A 17,149-nucleotide genomic window follows, 5' to 3' on the forward strand; every position below is an offset into this window, starting at 1 on the left:
GTTGACTTGAGAATACATTTCTTATCATGATGTTGTAATGTAATTATATAACTAGTAAAAAGCAAAACATTTTGTAACTTTGAATTGCCACAGATTACTGTATGTCATTATGTTAAATTTATTTTGAAAAGCCTAACCGGAAACGGTTAGCTGACTCGTTCGTTATCCGTGTTGTCTTAGCTAATTTGGCTAGCAGATGTCGACAGGTCGACCTTATTTACAGAAGAATATGTGCGGTAAGACGTTTTTTCATCTCATTGTAACGTACAGTAAATACCATGTAGCTGATGTGCTAAGCTTTCGGAATTGTGAAGCTATTATGTGTCGTTTCAATGCATCCGTGGTGAATTACCTGCATGTCGCTAGCGTTTGCTAATTGACGCTTGCGTAGGTGATAAACGGATCCGCCTGGTCACGGTTTTTGACCGTTGCCAATGTTTAATGACGAGTTAGCCTTACCGTTACGCAATGCAAAACGCACAAATGCATTGAATGATGAATACAAATATTTTTTTACTCGACTATCCGCTTTATTTGTGCAAACGCTTGGGCTCAGGCCCGCTAATGCTGGGCCGATCATGTCATCCAAGCTACATGGAGGTATATTATTTTACTCCATGTATGGGACGATAATGTCAGCCTTCCATTAGTTGAGTCATCGCCTACACTCCATTCGATGCAATAACACGACATTGTGCACATATTTTGGGTGTCAGGGAGTAACACTAACTCAAGGGAAACCGTCCTAGTGATGTCCGCTAATATTGAACGTCATTTAAGTAAAGTACACACATAACTTACGCTGAAGCCTACACTATATGTACTTCGAATTGTTAAAATAATTTGTATGCGAAGTGGCGTTAGTGTGGAGCCAATTTACAGACATGTCTCATGGTGCACATGATGGAACTATGATATCTTGTGTTTCTGTGTGGAATTTCAGCATAAAACAAATCCCAACGCCACTCCTAGAAAGAGAGGAGCATGGCGCACCAAGGCACTCTACCTCAGCTGTCCCATTGGACGGAAGACCTGGAGCAAGATGACGACTCAGACAGGGACTCTGGTGTGGGTGATGATGCTGAGCGTTGCCATGGAAGCCCAGTGACTGTAGAGGATGGAGACAACCACCAAGATGCCACAGAAGAAAGAAGTCGGGAGGGAGAAGACTTTACAGTTTTTGTTGCGTTTCAGGGGAATATGGAAGATGAAGACTTCATGATTAAACTTGACAATGTCCTCAGTGGTATACCCAATATGCTTGATATGGGTTAGTATTTTTTTTTATTTTAACTTATGTTAGTGTTATAACAGAGTGTCCTTGTGCAATGAACACTAGATTTGTATGAATGAGCTTCTATTGCAACCATTTATGTGTTTAGTAAAGTACATATTTGCTTTCACCAAAGCATCAACACATTAGTCTTATGTGACTGTCTGTGGCTAGATGTTTTCACAATAATTGTTTCATCTTATTTCTATCTGAAATTGCAAGTTGTGTTCTATTCTAGAATCAAAGAAGCTGCATCCACAGCACGTAGAGCCGTGGAACAGTGTGCGCGTTACCTTCAACATTCCACGGGATGCTGCTGAACGACTTAGGCTGCTGGCTCAGAACAACCAGCAGCAGCTCCGAGACCTGGGGATTCTTTCTGTGCAGATCGAAGGTGGGTATATTAATGTATATTATTTCATTCTGTGACTGTGCACATAACCTGTTGTGTGATTACAGTTTTATTATAGCAGTCATTTGCAGCCTATGGTGTTTCCAATTTAAACAATTGTAAAAAATACTGCTGCAAATCCTTGCTGACACTGTCACAATTTGAATGGGTTACAATCAGTAGAACATTAAGAACAACTCTTTGGCACATTTGACATTTTGAATAAATTTACTAAGAGCACAGACAAGAATTCCTGTGGATGTAACTTGCATCGGTCTATTCTTTAGGAGAGGGGGCCATCAATGTTGCAGGGGGACCAAATCGAGGGCAAGAAGTCCGAGTTAATGGACCAATTGGAACACCTGGCCAGATGAGAATGGATGTTGGTTTTCCAGGACAGCCTGGTCCAGGTATAGTTGGTCTTTTACTGCTATAATGAAGCAGTGCTTGAACATCTGTAGACCTTTTTCTGCCAAAAATGGTAGCTGAAGTTCCTGGATCTCAAAGGTTCCTCTGGCCCTATGGGGTGTGTGTTTCCGCCACACTTCAAAGTTCAGGATAATTTATTCAAATCAAGCTGATGATGATGGAGCGGTATAGTTTGTAGTGTTAAGAGAGTGTAAATAAACAGACAATATTACATCACATTTTTAAAAACTTAAATGTAAGTAAATAAAATAGGAAGCATTAATATGCAAAACAGGGTTTTACACAAAGTAAGTATAGGGTTCGGGCTTTCTTTCCAAGTTTCTCCAAGTCTGTCCACGGTGTCCAGCACAGTCAGAAAGCTGTCCTCTCAGTGAATGATGAACTCATGAGGGTCAAATGAGTCCTTATGCTCAATTTCAGCTGTATAATAATCACATAAAGAATAAATGTCAGTGTTGAGCTCACAGCAGCAACACAAACACATCCAGTTAATTTAGGTTTAGCATCAGCTTGTTGACCGGTTAGCATTAGCATTTGGTTTACTGGGTGCAAATGGCGTGCCGCTGACTACTGTTTCAGCAGGTAACAAACAAAATAGTGAATATTTGATGTGGTTTACTTTATTCCACTTGTTTACTGCGTTCTCTATTTTGGCACATATCCTCAAGCAATGACCTTGCTGAGTCCTTTGTTGCTGCAATGATCGGAGTTGGTCATACAGCTTATTATATGGCAGTACGGCAGTTGGACCCACCGCGGTTTCCTCAGGGTTTTCCTCACGGTATTATAATCTTGCTAAAGTATCTTCGGCTTTTCACCAATTTGTTTGGGCGTGCATCTCACATATAGATCCAACAGCTTGTCGGCTATTTTTCCAAAGACTCGGTTGTTCCCGCAGAAGATATTCCTTTTGTAAATACTTTCAAGAGAGTCCTTCCACTTGTCGTAGCTTCACATATTGAAATTAAGCTTGTAAAAATGACAGAATAACTGCAGCCGCACACTGGCTTAAACATGACGGCTGAGTAGAAACACTGCAAGTGTGTTCCACTAAACACTGTACTTCAGCACACAGACGCCCCAATAGTTCCGGGAACTATTGATATCAGCCGGAACCGAAAAAGACCCTAGTGGCTGCCTGGAACTTTTCCAGTCACTAGGGGAAAACATTTTACCTGGGTAGTTTTTGGTGGAAACATAGCGGGGTAAAATATCAGGGCAAATGGTGAAGTTCCTGAAAAGGTTCCTGAGGTGGAAAAGGAGTTTATTTGTTCCTGTTGGTCTTGAAGTACTCAATGGAACTTTACACCTCAAGATAATCACTCAGTTTTTATTAGTAATTATATATTGCTAAGCATCATAACTTAATATCTACTTTTCCACATATAGGAATGAGGATGGCAAATCCTATGATGGTTCCCCCAGGCCCAGCAATGCCAGGTCAGGCGTTAGTACCAGGCAGCAGTGGACAGATGCATCCGCGGGTTTCAAGACCGTCATCACAAACAGGTAAAGGCTTTAACAAAAAGGTATAGATATTTAATTGTGGTGTACTTTAATGAACTGTATCAAATATGTATCAAATTTATACATTCTCATATAGATGTCATGGATCCAATGATGCCAGGCATGTCAGTTCAGCAGCAGCAACTTCAACACCAACAGGCTGGTCCGCATGGTCCCATTCCTCCCCAGGCTGCCCATCATATGCAGGCTATGCAGGCTGGAAGACCAATCAACCCTGCTGCTTTGCAGCAGCTTCAGCAACAACATCACCAACAGCAACAAGCCCAACAGCAAGCACAGCTCTCTCAGCTTGGACCCAGACCTCCATTCAACGCATCAGGCCAGATGGCAATGCCTCCTGGCTGGACCCCCTCTGGAATGCTTCAGACGCCAGCTGCCCAAGGAGGCCCTGGCTGGAGGAAGCCTCCACCTCAAGCCCAGATGGTTCAGCAACGTCCTTCTCTTGCCACAGTTCAGACGCCCAGTCACCCACCACCACCTTATCCGTTTGGTAGTCAGCAGGCAGGTCAGGTATTCAATGCAATGGGACAAGGACAGTTGCAGCAGCAACAGCAGGCTGGAATGGGTCAATTTGCTGCACCCCAGCCTAAAGGACCACAGGTTGGCCCTGGCGGGGTTGTAGGACCACCCAGACCTCCACCACCCCTTCCACCGCCATCTGGTCCACAGGGCAATCTCACCGCCAAGTCCCCAGGGTCCTCGTCATCTCCTTTTCAGCAGAGTTCACCTGGAACTCCCCCCATGATGGCTCAGAGGCCTACAACACCACAGGGTTTTCCTCAGGGTATTAGTTCACCAGGAAGAGTAGCCCTCAACCAACAAGGTAACATGCAACAAGGATTCATAGGAATGCCCCAACATGGACAACCTGGAACACAGGTTCATCCAGGTCAGTAAGCTTTTCTTGTTGAGTGAAATTGCACATATTAATACCACAACATTTTATACTGTATGTTTTTCATGATAAATACTGAGCATTGTGATAGATTACCTTTTTAAGTCAATGAACACTGATTGCAGGTATGCCAAAGCGGCCTATGGGCTTCCCAAACACAAACTTTTCTCAAGGTCAGGTGAGCACTAATACTCCAGGAACCCCCAGTCAAGGATCCAGTCAGCAGCTCCAGAGCAGCCAAACAATGACTCACACAGGTAGAATGGCCTTAATAGAGAACTTAAACCAAACCGTATTTTTGAGTTTCAATTAATGATTGTTTTAAATTTAATCATTGGCATTTTTTTATTATCCATATTCACAATGACATTTAGTTTATGGTCAATGAAACACAAATGTTGCTTTGATTTACGGGTATCTAAATCACAAGTGTTTTGCTGTATTGCTGCTACAAATATTTTGTCTAGTCTAATAAAGTCCCACTTTGTGGACATTGTGCATGATTAAGCCTATTTATAATTTACACACTCGGGTAGCTAGAGGTAGCACTCTCACTGATGTTAACTTCATATAACTAACTGCCTGTAAACTGCCTGTTTTCCCTCTGTTTGCATCAGGAGTTCAGCAGTCCTCTTCTGCACCAAATTCAATGCAAGGCCCACCCCATGTCCAACCCAATGTTATGGGTGTACCAAGTGGCATAGCAGGTCAGTCCCCTGGCACAACTACTGTGCCTAGCATGACTCAGCAACAACAGCAGCAGCAACCAGGCCTTCAGAATCAGATGATGGGCCTCCAGCATCAGGCCCAACCCGTGTCCTCCTCCCCCAGCCAGATGGTTCAAGGCCAGGGTGGAGGTCAGACTGTCCTCTCAAGGCCCCTCAGTCAAGGGCAGAGGGGAGGGATGACCCCACCCAAGCAAATGATGCCTCAGCAAGGCCAGGGGGTGATTCATGGGCAGGGTCAGATGGTTGGAGGCCAAGGGCATCAGGCAATGCTCCTGCAGCAGCAGCAGCAGCAGCAGCAACAACAACAACAACAGCAACAACAGCAGCAGCAGCAGCAACAGCAACAGCAGCAGCAGCAACAACAACAACAACAAAGTTCCATGATGGAACAAATGGTTGTAAGCCAAATGCAAGGCAATAAACAGGCATTTGGAGGGAAGATACCTGCTGGGATCATGCCTGGCCAGATGATGCGTGGACCCTCACCAAATGTCCCAGGTAACATGCCGCAGTTCCAGGGCCAGGTTGGCCCACAGCAAATGACTCCACAACAGCAGCAGCAAATGGCTCATCTTCAGCAGCAGCAGTTACAACAGCAACAACAGCAGCAGTTACAACAACAGCAGCAGCAACAACACCAGCAGATGAACCAGCAGCAGCCTCAGCAGGTTCCACTTACTGGCAATCCTAATCAACTAATGGGCATGCATGGGCAACAGATGAGGCTCCCTGCTGGTCACCCTCTTATTCAACAACAGTTGCAACAGCAGCAGTTACAACAGCAGCAGCAGCAGAAACAGCAGCAGCAAGTGATGTTGCAGCAACAGCAGGCATCTCAACCGCACCCACATCCATTGGGAGATCCAAATAGTGGAACTGGCGATTTGGGGGTCCAACAGATGGTCCCTGATATGCAGGTACAGCAGCCACAAGGCATGATGGGGGGCCCACAGCACATGCAAATGGCAAATGGACACTTTGCAGGTCATGGTATGAACTTTAACTCACAATTCCCGGGTCAGGTTCCAATGGGGGGACCTTGTGCACAGACAGGTGGTTTTGTCAGTAAGGATGTGACATTGACAAGCCCCCTGTTGGTAAATCTACTGCAGAGTGATATCTCAGCCAGCCAGTTTGGACCAGGTGGAAAACAAGCAGGTGGGGGTAATCAGGTCAAACCGAAAAAGAAGAAACCTGCACGAAAGAAGAAGCCCAAAGATGGAGAAGGACCCCAGCAAGTTGAGGGACTCGGGTAAGTGTTTTTTGTTACTGCATTTGTTGCTCCATATTGTCAGAGCCAGTTTGTTTGCTAACATTAGAATTTGAGTTGATGAATTTATGTCTTTTTATTTTCTAGTGGCCTTGATGTAACTGGTAACATGGAGGATTCTGAACTGCAAAATGTAGGTGGTGAACAGAGTATGGGTCTGGATAACTCTTGCCCCAGTAGGCCTGCAGGTATTTAGAAATTGTTGTGTTTATTTGTTTAACTGCCCTATACATTATATTAACAATGATAAATACAACATTTTGTAATTATAAATTTAAAGGTGTATTAGGAATAAGATGTAAATCTTATAATACTAATAATACTAATAATAATCTAATAATACAACCATCTTGGTTGTATTATTATAGATGACACTTGGCTCATATCAGAATTTCAGCAACATCTTGAAGCAGTAGAATAGTAAATTGTTTGATTACAGATGTCTCATTCATTCCGTTTTTTCTGCTTTTCTTACTGTGAAAGACAGTCAACAAAAATGGCTGTTAGATTAATTTCACATTTTTGGGGTGTGAGAGTCAGGGAAGTGCAAGGGACAATATGAGGGTTGTTAAGGTTCATCAGGGGAGTCATCTATAGTTTCTTATGTTCATTTGTAGCAACCTTGTTTGTATTTTAAATGTTTACATGTTTCTATTGGGTATCTCAAGGTTTTCATGGCCAACCTGGTGATCAAAGGGCACTGCAGCAGGTACCAATGCAGTTTATGCAGCAGCAGCAGCAGCAGCAACAACAACAAATACAGCACATGCAACAACAACAACAAATACAACAACAACAACAACAACAAATGCAGCAGCACCAATTACAACAGCAGCAGCAGATGCAACAGCAGTTGCAACAGTTGCAGATGCAAGGCCTCCAGAATGCTCAAGGGCAGCAGGGAATGGCCGGCACTCACACCACAGGTCAAGGCCAACCCCAAATACACCCCCATCAGCTACAGCAGCAACAGGGTCAGCAGCATTTGCAACAACAGGTAAATTCTATTGAAGTACCACAGTTCTTTACAATATGCAATTATACAGTATAATCTGAATTTAAACCCCAAACTACAGCAACAGATGCTGATGATGCTTAAGATGCAGCAAGAGCAGAAAAATCGTATGTCCATCGCCCCAGGAGGTCAGCTCCCTCCTCGTGGCATTGGCAATCAACCTGAGGCACAGAGAGTTCCTGTGTCACAGCAAGGGAATATGCCTGTAATGATCAGCCTTCAAGGACATGCAGGTTTAGCACCGTCGCCTGACAAAGCTAGAGGGATGCCCCTGATCATAAATCCTCAGGTGAGGGCAAGTGCCGACGTTAAAATTGTAATTCCTTGAACAAGTTCTCTTTTGGGTTAAAAGCAAAGTAACTCTAAACAAGCTACATTGTGCATTGTAATAGTAGTAATATGTTCGCCCTTTTTTGCATGGATTCTATATGGGTACTTGGTCTCAGTACTTTAGTTTTCCCACAGTCTAAAAGCTGTGCTGGGTTAGAAGGAATCTCAGAAATCACCACAGTTCCTAGATAATGTGGAAAAAAAAAAAAATATATATATATATATATATATATAAAATTTAACAAAAACCTCCCCACTATATATAAAGGTGACCCAATACAACTTTTTCACTTCCAATATGATACAGATTAGGGGTGCAATGGTACAGGTAACGCACGATACGGTCCGTACCTTGGTTTTTGGTCCACAGTTTCGGCTTGGTTTTGGTATAAAATATGACTTTATTATATATCTCTATATCATCTACAGTATATATATATAAATGCTTTTAACTTACGTTACATGGTCACAAACATGCTTCAAAATGGCAACGTAACATGGAGCCAGCGGATAGACCCCTCTTGAAACACTGTGCAAGACCCAACACTGTTCTTTAAAACATTGTTTGTTATCACTGCAGTAACACACTTCACCTTCCGCTATAGCATGATGTAAATAAACAGTTCCCCAAAGTGTATTGATTAGAAAAAAATAGATCAGTGGAAGTCCTGAGGTAACATGTACCCTGGACATTGCACCATATTTCTGATTTTGAATCGGTGTCACCTTTGTTATTGTCTTTAATTTTGATGAAAAACTGTAGAAATAACCCACACTCTGAAGTTCACATTGTATGTCAAAGAAGAGGTAAGCTAATTTGCATATATTGTTCCGCAGTTGAGTTTTGGTTACATTGTGTGCGGACTACGCTAGTTATGTTTGCGATGTGTACACATTTTGTGGGAGTTTGGTCAAAGTACATGTTTTGGATGCAGCAAAATGCGTTTGGTGCACAATGAGGTGTTATACTTTGGAAATCATAGCAGCTGAAATGTAAGCTCCACCGTTTTGTATTATTTATTTCATAGTATTTGTGACACACTTTTGCATGTCACAAAATGGCGATGTGCAAACAAGCTGAAATTGACATCAGATTGAGTTTTATACACAACAGACCCGAAGAAAATATTTAACAACACTGTTTTCCCTGTTTAATCAATGTGTTTGAAGTATATTTTTATTTGGTTATAGCTACAAATCACTGTAGTCTGTGCGTCATGCCCCTCGAAGTGATGCCACCCCTTTCAGGAGACTGACCCAATTACAATCTGCTGGCAGGTAATTCTCCAATAAATCAAATTCTCAAATAAAAAAAGAAAAATGTTGATATAGCCTACAGAAAAATGTAAGTATGTGGGGGCCACTTTACACTAAAGATGCTAAAACCAATCCAATGTAGGTCAACAATGTAGGCAACTCACTTTCTCACCTCTGTGGATGTTTTGAATAATGTCAGTTGTTTCGAGCCGGAGGCTTATTTTTCGCCTCCGTGGTCTTGTGAGGATCCTCAGGCAGTTTTTTGTGGTGCTGCTTTGGATGTACGATGGTGTTTGTCATGGTGAACTTCCCCGTTCTGTGCCGCCGCAGGGGACTGGTGTATTGTGGGGTTTGCACTCGACTGCAATGCCTTTTTCGGACTTTGGCGAGGGGTGCTGTCACGCGGCTGACATCGGCCCTGCTCCTTCCACTGTTGTTGTGATCACATGGGGTCTGCATGCTGGATCCGGCGCTGCTGAGTAGAAGTGCTGGAGTGGAGTCTGGAATAGACTGATTGTATCGGAGTGCTAATATCTGAGATTTTAGATGCAGGCCAGTATAGCCCAATCCTTTTTTTTCAGGGGGGGGGGGGGGTTAGTGATATCGGACTGATATCAATATTGGATCGGGAAAACCCTACTATTTAGAAGGACTGGAGTAATGTCTTTTTTTTTTTTAAACACTTATATTGACATTGTGAGCTAATTATATTACACTGAATTTGCCGAGCTTTTGTTGAATCAGCTGTACTATATATTGTGGGGTTTTTTTGTTTGTTTGTTTTTTTTAGCTGGCAAGTGCTGCGCGACGAATGTCTCTTCCTGATTCAGGACAGGGTCCCCAAGGCACAGGTTCTGAGGAGACAACTTCGGGGATTCACCAAAAGCAGGACAGGCCAAGTGGTCCCGAAATCGGCATACAGCCTGGAAATGGGGCCCAACAGATGATCGCTAACCAGGGTCCCACCTCACATGTGCTGAAGCAAGGCCCTGTGGCACCGTCAGTGGCCCAGCACACTGGAGCCAGTCCCCAGCAACAGTTGCCCACTCAGCCTCAACAAGGAGGACCTATGTCTGGCATTCATTTCCCCAATGTTCCCACAACTTCACAAAGCTCCAGACCAAAAACTCCTAACAGGGCCAGCCCCAGACCATACCATCACCCCCTCACCCCAACTAATCGTCCACCCAGCACTGAACCCTCTGAAATCAACCTTTCCCCAGAAAGGCTCAATGCTTCAATTGCTGGGCTATTTCCACCTAAAATCAACATTCCTCTGCCCCCCAGGCAGCCAAACTTAAACAGAGGATTTGATCAGCAAGGGCTTAACCCAACAACTTTGAAAGCCATTGGACAGGCACCTCCAAGCTTAACTTTACCAGGCAACAACAACAACAACAACAATGGAAGTGGTGGAAACAATGCTAACAGTAGTCAGCAGCCTTTTGCTGCTGGTGCTGGAGGAAGCACTAAACAGGACAAGCAGTCTGGAGGACAGGGCAAAAGGGCAAGTCCAAGCAATAGTCGTAGATCAAGTCCAGCTTCTAGTCGTAAGTCAACCACACCAAGTCCTGGAAGACAAAAAGGAACAAAAGTGGCCATCACCTGCCCTCCCCAACCTCAGCAGTTGGTCAACCCTCAGGGGCAAACGATGATGCTAAGCCCTACCTCAGTAACCCCAAATCCAGTATCTTTACCCTCACAATTGAGCGGAAGCACAGAGACACATCAGACTCAGATTCCCTTCCATGGTTTACCTGAGGGAGTCAGAGAAAGTCAGGTAATAACGGCAGACCAACGTCAGATGACTCAGCCTTTAAGGGAGTTGTCAGTTCCTAGACTGAATAGTCCTCGTCTCCCCACTCCGCAGCAACCTAAATCTGACTTGGAGCAGCAAGGTGGGGCATTAGATAGGCAGCCAACACACAAAGTACCTCTGCAAGACTCTGAAGGATCAGTTTCTGTCAGATCGGCTCCTACTTCCCTCAATCAGCTTCTGGACAACAAGATGCTTCTTCGGCCCGTGCATGGCAGTACGGTTAGGGATATTATTGGAAAAGACAGTCCTAAATTGGCCGTGGATCCAGAGAGACAACTCCATAGTAATACCCAGAGTGCAGACATGCAAGCCTCTGCTCCTGCGGCCACGCTTAATGAATCAGAAGCTAAACTCAAACCTGCTGTCTCAACCCCCACTAACAGTCACAACATGACTCCTAGTACAAACATGACTCTCAATACCACTCCCAGCCATACGCAAAACCCTTTGTCCTCTCCTGGTGTCAGTTCCAATCTAAATGTAAGTACCACCCTTTGTTCAACTTTAAGTAACACCAATGTTACCCAGGGTGTAAGCACCAACCCAATTACTTCGACTCACGGTAATCTTTCTTTAGCTGTAAGTGCCAGTTCTAATGTCAGTTGTAGTCCCAGCCAATCCAGTTTGACTCTCAAACCCGGCATGGGCCCTAAGCCTTTAACAAGTGTTCACTCAGTTATACAAATTCCTGCTTCATCTAGTTCAATTTCTCCGAACCAGATCACTGTATTTGTCACACCTAACCCCATCACTTCTGCCCCCACATCTCAAGTTGCTTCATCTGTGGTCCCCACAATGGTAGCTCTCCCAAACAAGAATATTCGGCCACAGGATATTCGGCATCAGACACCTGTCACTCGACCACCTCAGTTTATCACCACCACCCCTGTTTTTATCAACCCGATTTTTCAAGTACCGAGTACATCAGTGTCATCCAGTACCACAGTAGTATCTCAGTCAGTCACCATGGTGGGATCTGTCCAAGTGTCTACTTCTAACATCCAACTTTCTACTGCCTCGAGTGCCACACAGTCATCAGGGGGGAACATAACCACCTCTCAACTTGCCCGAAGCACTGTAGGACAGCTTCAGACCGCTACTAGTGTGTCCTCATCCACACCAATTGGTGTTCCATCAGTTCTTCAGCAAATCAGTCATGGGACTCTTAAAATAGAAAATGTAGGTGAAGCAACTTCTGCTCAGAAATCAAGTCCCCCCGTCTGCCAACCGTCTTCTTATTCAAGCTCTTCGGCATCTTCCTCCCTTCAGCCTCCCATTGCATCTCCTCCTCCCTGCTCAATTCCTAACAGTGTGAATACACTTCGAAAGGGCCCTATGTCTCCTGCTTCCACTGCCCAAATAAAAAGCAAGCTGACACAGGTAACCATAGCACTCTCTGCAACAGCTGATTCCCAGATACCTGCTCAGCCGCCCATCGTGGCTGCTCCACCCCATGTTGTGCCTGTAGTGGCCTACACCACTGTTGCTGGTCCAAACGTAACTACACCAACAGTCTCCTCCTATATGACACTTTCTGGTCAGCTTCCTGTTCCTACCCAGACTCCCATGACTACTTCAGCTTCGGTCACAAACCTTGCACATGCTGTAACTTCCCAAAATCCCCTTGTTACTGTAGTTGGTACCACCACTGTGGTCTCCTCAGCTACCTTGCTCTCTACAGTCACTCCTGTTCAAAATCCAGTACCATCTGTTGTTCCAATTGTTGCCGTGCCAGGATCTATTCAGGACGCCCCACCCACAAATTCATCTCCTGTTGCTAATGTCAGTGGAGTTCCTCTTTCTCAGGCTGGACCTCAGTCTTTTGAACCTGCCATTACACAAGTGGTGGCTCCTGCTGATACTATTCAGACCATACCAGGTAAACATCTTTTAATCCTCAAACTCTGGCCTAACTCTTGGTCCAATTAGGGCAAATTATAGTATATCAAATGTTAACTTATGTATGTCATGTTCTATCATTCCTTAGGACACTGTTTATTATGGATTTTGTTATACTAGCTATACTAGTTATTTTCTGTTTATGTGTAGATAAATGTGTATTGATTCCCTTTTTCCCTCAGAATGTATTCCTCCAGAAGCTTCGCAAGGGCCTGTTGCGTGTGAGAAGACAAGTGAGTGTGTCATTAGACACAAAGGAGGAATCTCACATGATCTCCTTTGGAACAAATTGACAGACATTTTTTTTCTGTTTTATTCAGGTGAAGAAGTCTTGACAGGTCCTGAACAGGGGTAAGATTCCTCATACTTTAAGTATTGTTGTTTTACTGTTTTATAACTACCTGGCTGTCACTAATGAGCTGGGATTTACTGAGGTGTTCCTTGTTATTGATATCTAAAAAGCTGGCTTATCCTTAAGACTTTCGCTCTTGAAGAAGAAATGCTTGGACATTTCTAACTAATGAAATTCAGGGAGACTTTGTGGTTGGCCAAGGGGGTACATGGTGAAACCAATGAGCCTCGTGGCCTCAGCACTTGGTATGTATAATTAGCATGCGACAAACTACTAATACTACACTGTGTTCCAAATTATTATGCAAATGGTATTTTGGGGGGATTTTGCTAAATAGTCAATATAAATTAGTCATAATTTTCAAGTCATCAACCTTTACAGTACAGTTTGCATGCTATTGAACAACCTTCCAATAATAGTATATATTTTTTTCAAAAATAAAAATTTTAAATGCACTGTTCCACATTATTATGCACAACAGAGTTTCAAAGCATTTCACTGGTTGTTAACTGGTTGTTAACCGAAAATGGTCATTTCAAGAATTTGCAGCATAAGTTCATATTTACTGAAAGAAAAAGCTGTTTCAATCATACATGTTAACAGGCTAAGTTCCAAGTTAACATAAGATCCCTTATTTGATATGACCTTCACAATTCTTACATTGAACTTGTGAGTTTTTGGTGCGTTTCTGCTTGAATTTATTTGCAAGATGTCAGAATAGCCTCCCATAGCTGCTGTTTTGTTGTGACCTGCCTCCCACCCTCATAGATTTTTTGCTTGACGATGCTCCATAGGTTCTCAATTGGGTTGAGGTCAGGGGGAAATAGGGGGCCCAACTATGAGTTTCTCTACTTTAATGCCCATAACAGCCAATGATGAAGAGGTAGGTATACAGGTACTTTGCGTCATGAGATGTTGTATTGTCATGCATGAAGATCATTTTACTACAGAAGGTACGGTTCTTCATGTTGTGCCATGGAAGAAAGTGGTCAGCCAGAAACTCTATATACTTTGCTGAGGTCATTTTCACACATTCAATGACCATAGAGGGCCTACCAGCTCTCTCTCAATGATTCCGATCCAAAACATAGCCACCTCCTTGCTGACATCACAGCCTTGTTGAGATATGCTGGCCATACTCTACTTCATCGATCCGGACCTCCCGAGGTTGCACGGCCTTAATTGGTAAACAGGATTGTTTGAAAATTAATCTTCATGTATTTGTTGGCCTACTGCAACCGTTTAACCGTTTCTGCTTGTGAGTATTGGTTAAGGATGGCCAAATAGTAGGTTTATGCATTGCTACAAGCCTCTGGAGGATCCTACACCTTGAGGTTCATGGGACTTCAGAGGCACCAGCAGTTTCAAATACCTGTTTGCTGCTTTGTAATGGCTTTTTAGCAGGTGCTCTCTTGATTCAATAAATTTGTCAGACAGAAACCTTTCTCATTATGTCTTTTTCAGCACAATCCCGGCTGTCATCTAAATCAGCCACAAATTTCTTTTTGTGAATTGTTGTACCTTAATGAAATGTTTTCATGCAATATTTCACGTTTTTTTTGTCTGCAGAGAGATCCATTTTGTGGAACATCATTTTTAAGCAGTTTTCTTTAAATTGGGCTCCGAGATTGATATGAGTAATCCAAAGAGCCCCAAGGCAGAATGCCATCCCTGAATTTAATTGAAAAACTAAAATTTTATGTTTTATGATACTAAAATCAAATTTGCATAATACTTTGGAACACAGTGTAATGCATGTCTCAGGTAAACCAAATTACAGCCTATCATCAAGGAAGTTGTACAACTCCACTGACTTTCATGGCCTCATCGCTTTTTTGGGGGATTGTTTGAATATGGTTTGGAAGTGAAGCCATGTTTGTTCAGCACAGTTGATAGTTTACAGCTGTTTTTCCACTTCTATCACAGATGGGCAAAGAAAAGAAAGACGCCCATCAACTTAGTCCCAAGGTATGTATTTCAACATGTTTGCGCTGCAAAGACACAAGCAGTGTTCATCATGTTGACGTAGTGGAGCTGTCAGGATGAAGACGGACAATATCTGTGGTAGATGAGGAAAAACAGCAGAGTCCTGCGCGGTATTTTTAACTTCCTGAGTAGCGTTGAGTTGAACTCCCCTCTTTAATAATGCTGTGTTTTTATTGTTTTCTTTTTCGTTTGTCGTTCTTCTCTCTGCTATTCCCAGAGCTGCTGTGGAGAAGCCCAAAGGGCCGAGCAGACGCAGCTCCCGAGCAGAGAAGGAGGCAGAGGAGGAGCCAATACCAGACAGCGGTGTTCGGAAGAGATCAGCTCGGCCTGGGACAACTGCCGCTGTAAAAGGTACCATAAATCAAATAAACTTCCATCTGAATGTTGACTGCTGCACTGGAACTGTGGTCTAAACACATGACATGTCTTACCTAAATTTCAACAGAAACTGGAGCCAGTCCTACGCAGGCCAAACGAAGGAAGTCAAAATAGGAGCAAATGTCTCTTTTGACAGCTTGTGAACTGTACAGTCAGGTTTTTGTTTCCCGCTGTGAATCACTAGATTTGGATTTCTCTGTCCCGGGATATGATTTTTCACTGGAGTAAGAAATCATGTACAGATTGTTTTAAAGAGTAATGATGTATTGTCCATCCTATACTGTAAGATTGTAGTTAAAAAGTGTGCATATAATATGCGCTTGTATGATTGTGCTTTTTTTTTGTTACATGCTGGATTAATCATGTTTAGACTGATAATGGAGCTTGTCATGTTGTAAACCTGAATTAAATTTTCTACTGCTTTAGCCCTATCATGGTATTTACTGCAGCTTGTTGGTTACTGTATTTAGACTAATATCAGTAAGTAGTTTACTCACTAAAATATAAAGTGAATGCCACACTGTTGAGTAAAATGCAAATTAAATTGTAATACCGATTTCAAATCTGTAACATTCATTATAAAAAAAAAAATCTGTTGAGCTGATTTAGGACCTCCTCCTTACTTAAAAATAATCTAAGTACATATTAAATACAAATGATCAAGACAGGATGAGAATGGCTCACTATATATGGTGTTTGTTAGTAAGAAGTGAAGGTTTTGTAACCCTATTCTCCGCTGTCTGTGGGTCCAACATATACAGTCGTCCCTTGCTATATTCCACTCACTCATCGCTATATCGCTGTTTTAAAAAATAATTAATTAATAAATGATCGCTGTTTTGTGGTTGACTATGGCTTATTATTAGTTAAACATATTGAAAGACAGTATATGAATGTGGCATGTCAGTGCGCACCACACCTGTTAGGTGATTAGTGGGATGCACCGAACATGACCTTTTAAAGCCTGAATGGGTGGCCAGCCTGGGCGCTTCCCTGCGGCATGCCGTGAATCTCGGACAGCGGTTTTGGGGTGAGCTTGCTCCTTGTTTCGCCTTTATTTGGGCCTTTATGCCAAGCCTGACAAACGTATTGCTTTAGAACAGTAGTGCCCAAACTTTACAGTCACGTACCCCTTCAGACATTTGGCCTGAAGCAATGTACACCCTAAACCTACTCTTGCACTTAAACATACACCTTTTTTATTTTAATTTTAAAACTAATTTTCTAAAATTTATCAAATTAATATTGTAATTCGGGGTCAAAAACGTGTATTTTGCATGGTCCCATTTTGCTAAAGTTTCACATGAGCACTGATAAATGGATAGGTAATCATCCTATGTATCTTTTATTTCAGTCTGATGTTGTCATGCGTCCGTTTTAATGGGCTGAATGTGAGATTCATGTTTTTGTCCACTACGATAATAATACCAAATTGAAGGGGAAAGTTTAACAATCACGATAAAGCAGTATCCGAAGTACGTATGTAAAAATACATACAACCAATGATAAAAACCAAATTTTCGAGGTAATCCCCCTCGCAGTGGCGGACCCAGAAATTTTGAATTGGGTTGGCCAAGGTGAGACCTTTACTCACATAGGG

General features: G+C 42.9%; 1 protein-coding gene across 2 annotated transcripts; it reads left to right on the plus strand.

The window, feature by feature from the left end:
* Positions 1-137: 137 nt before the first annotated feature.
* On the plus strand, positions 138-16,105 carry ncoa6 (nuclear receptor coactivator 6). 2 transcript variants are annotated; one of them, XM_054788854.1, is made up of 18 exons: positions 138-236; positions 944-1,270; positions 1,512-1,667; positions 1,952-2,074; positions 3,483-3,602; positions 3,697-4,509; positions 4,641-4,772; positions 5,133-6,160; positions 6,266-6,495; positions 6,601-6,701; positions 7,182-7,510; positions 7,590-7,817; positions 9,906-12,813; positions 13,016-13,066; positions 13,154-13,184; positions 15,112-15,153; positions 15,389-15,522; positions 15,617-16,105. In XM_054788854.1, exons 2-18 carry the CDS (start codon positions 985-987, stop codon positions 15,661-15,663), a joined length of 6,759 nt encoding a protein of 2,252 aa, XP_054644829.1. In that variant the 5' UTR covers positions 138-236; positions 944-984; the 3' UTR covers positions 15,664-16,105. The 2 variants fall into 2 exon arrangements, with proteins under 2 accessions (XP_054644829.1, XP_054644821.1); XM_054788846.1 differs by having other exon boundaries at positions 5,133-6,495.
* Positions 16,106-17,149: the final 1,044 nt, after the last annotated feature.

The sequence above is a fragment of the Dunckerocampus dactyliophorus genome, chromosome 1, assembly GCF_027744805.1.
Source record: "Dunckerocampus dactyliophorus isolate RoL2022-P2 chromosome 1, RoL_Ddac_1.1, whole genome shotgun sequence".
In the NCBI taxonomy this organism is placed as follows: domain Eukaryota; kingdom Metazoa; phylum Chordata; class Actinopteri; order Syngnathiformes; family Syngnathidae; genus Dunckerocampus; species Dunckerocampus dactyliophorus.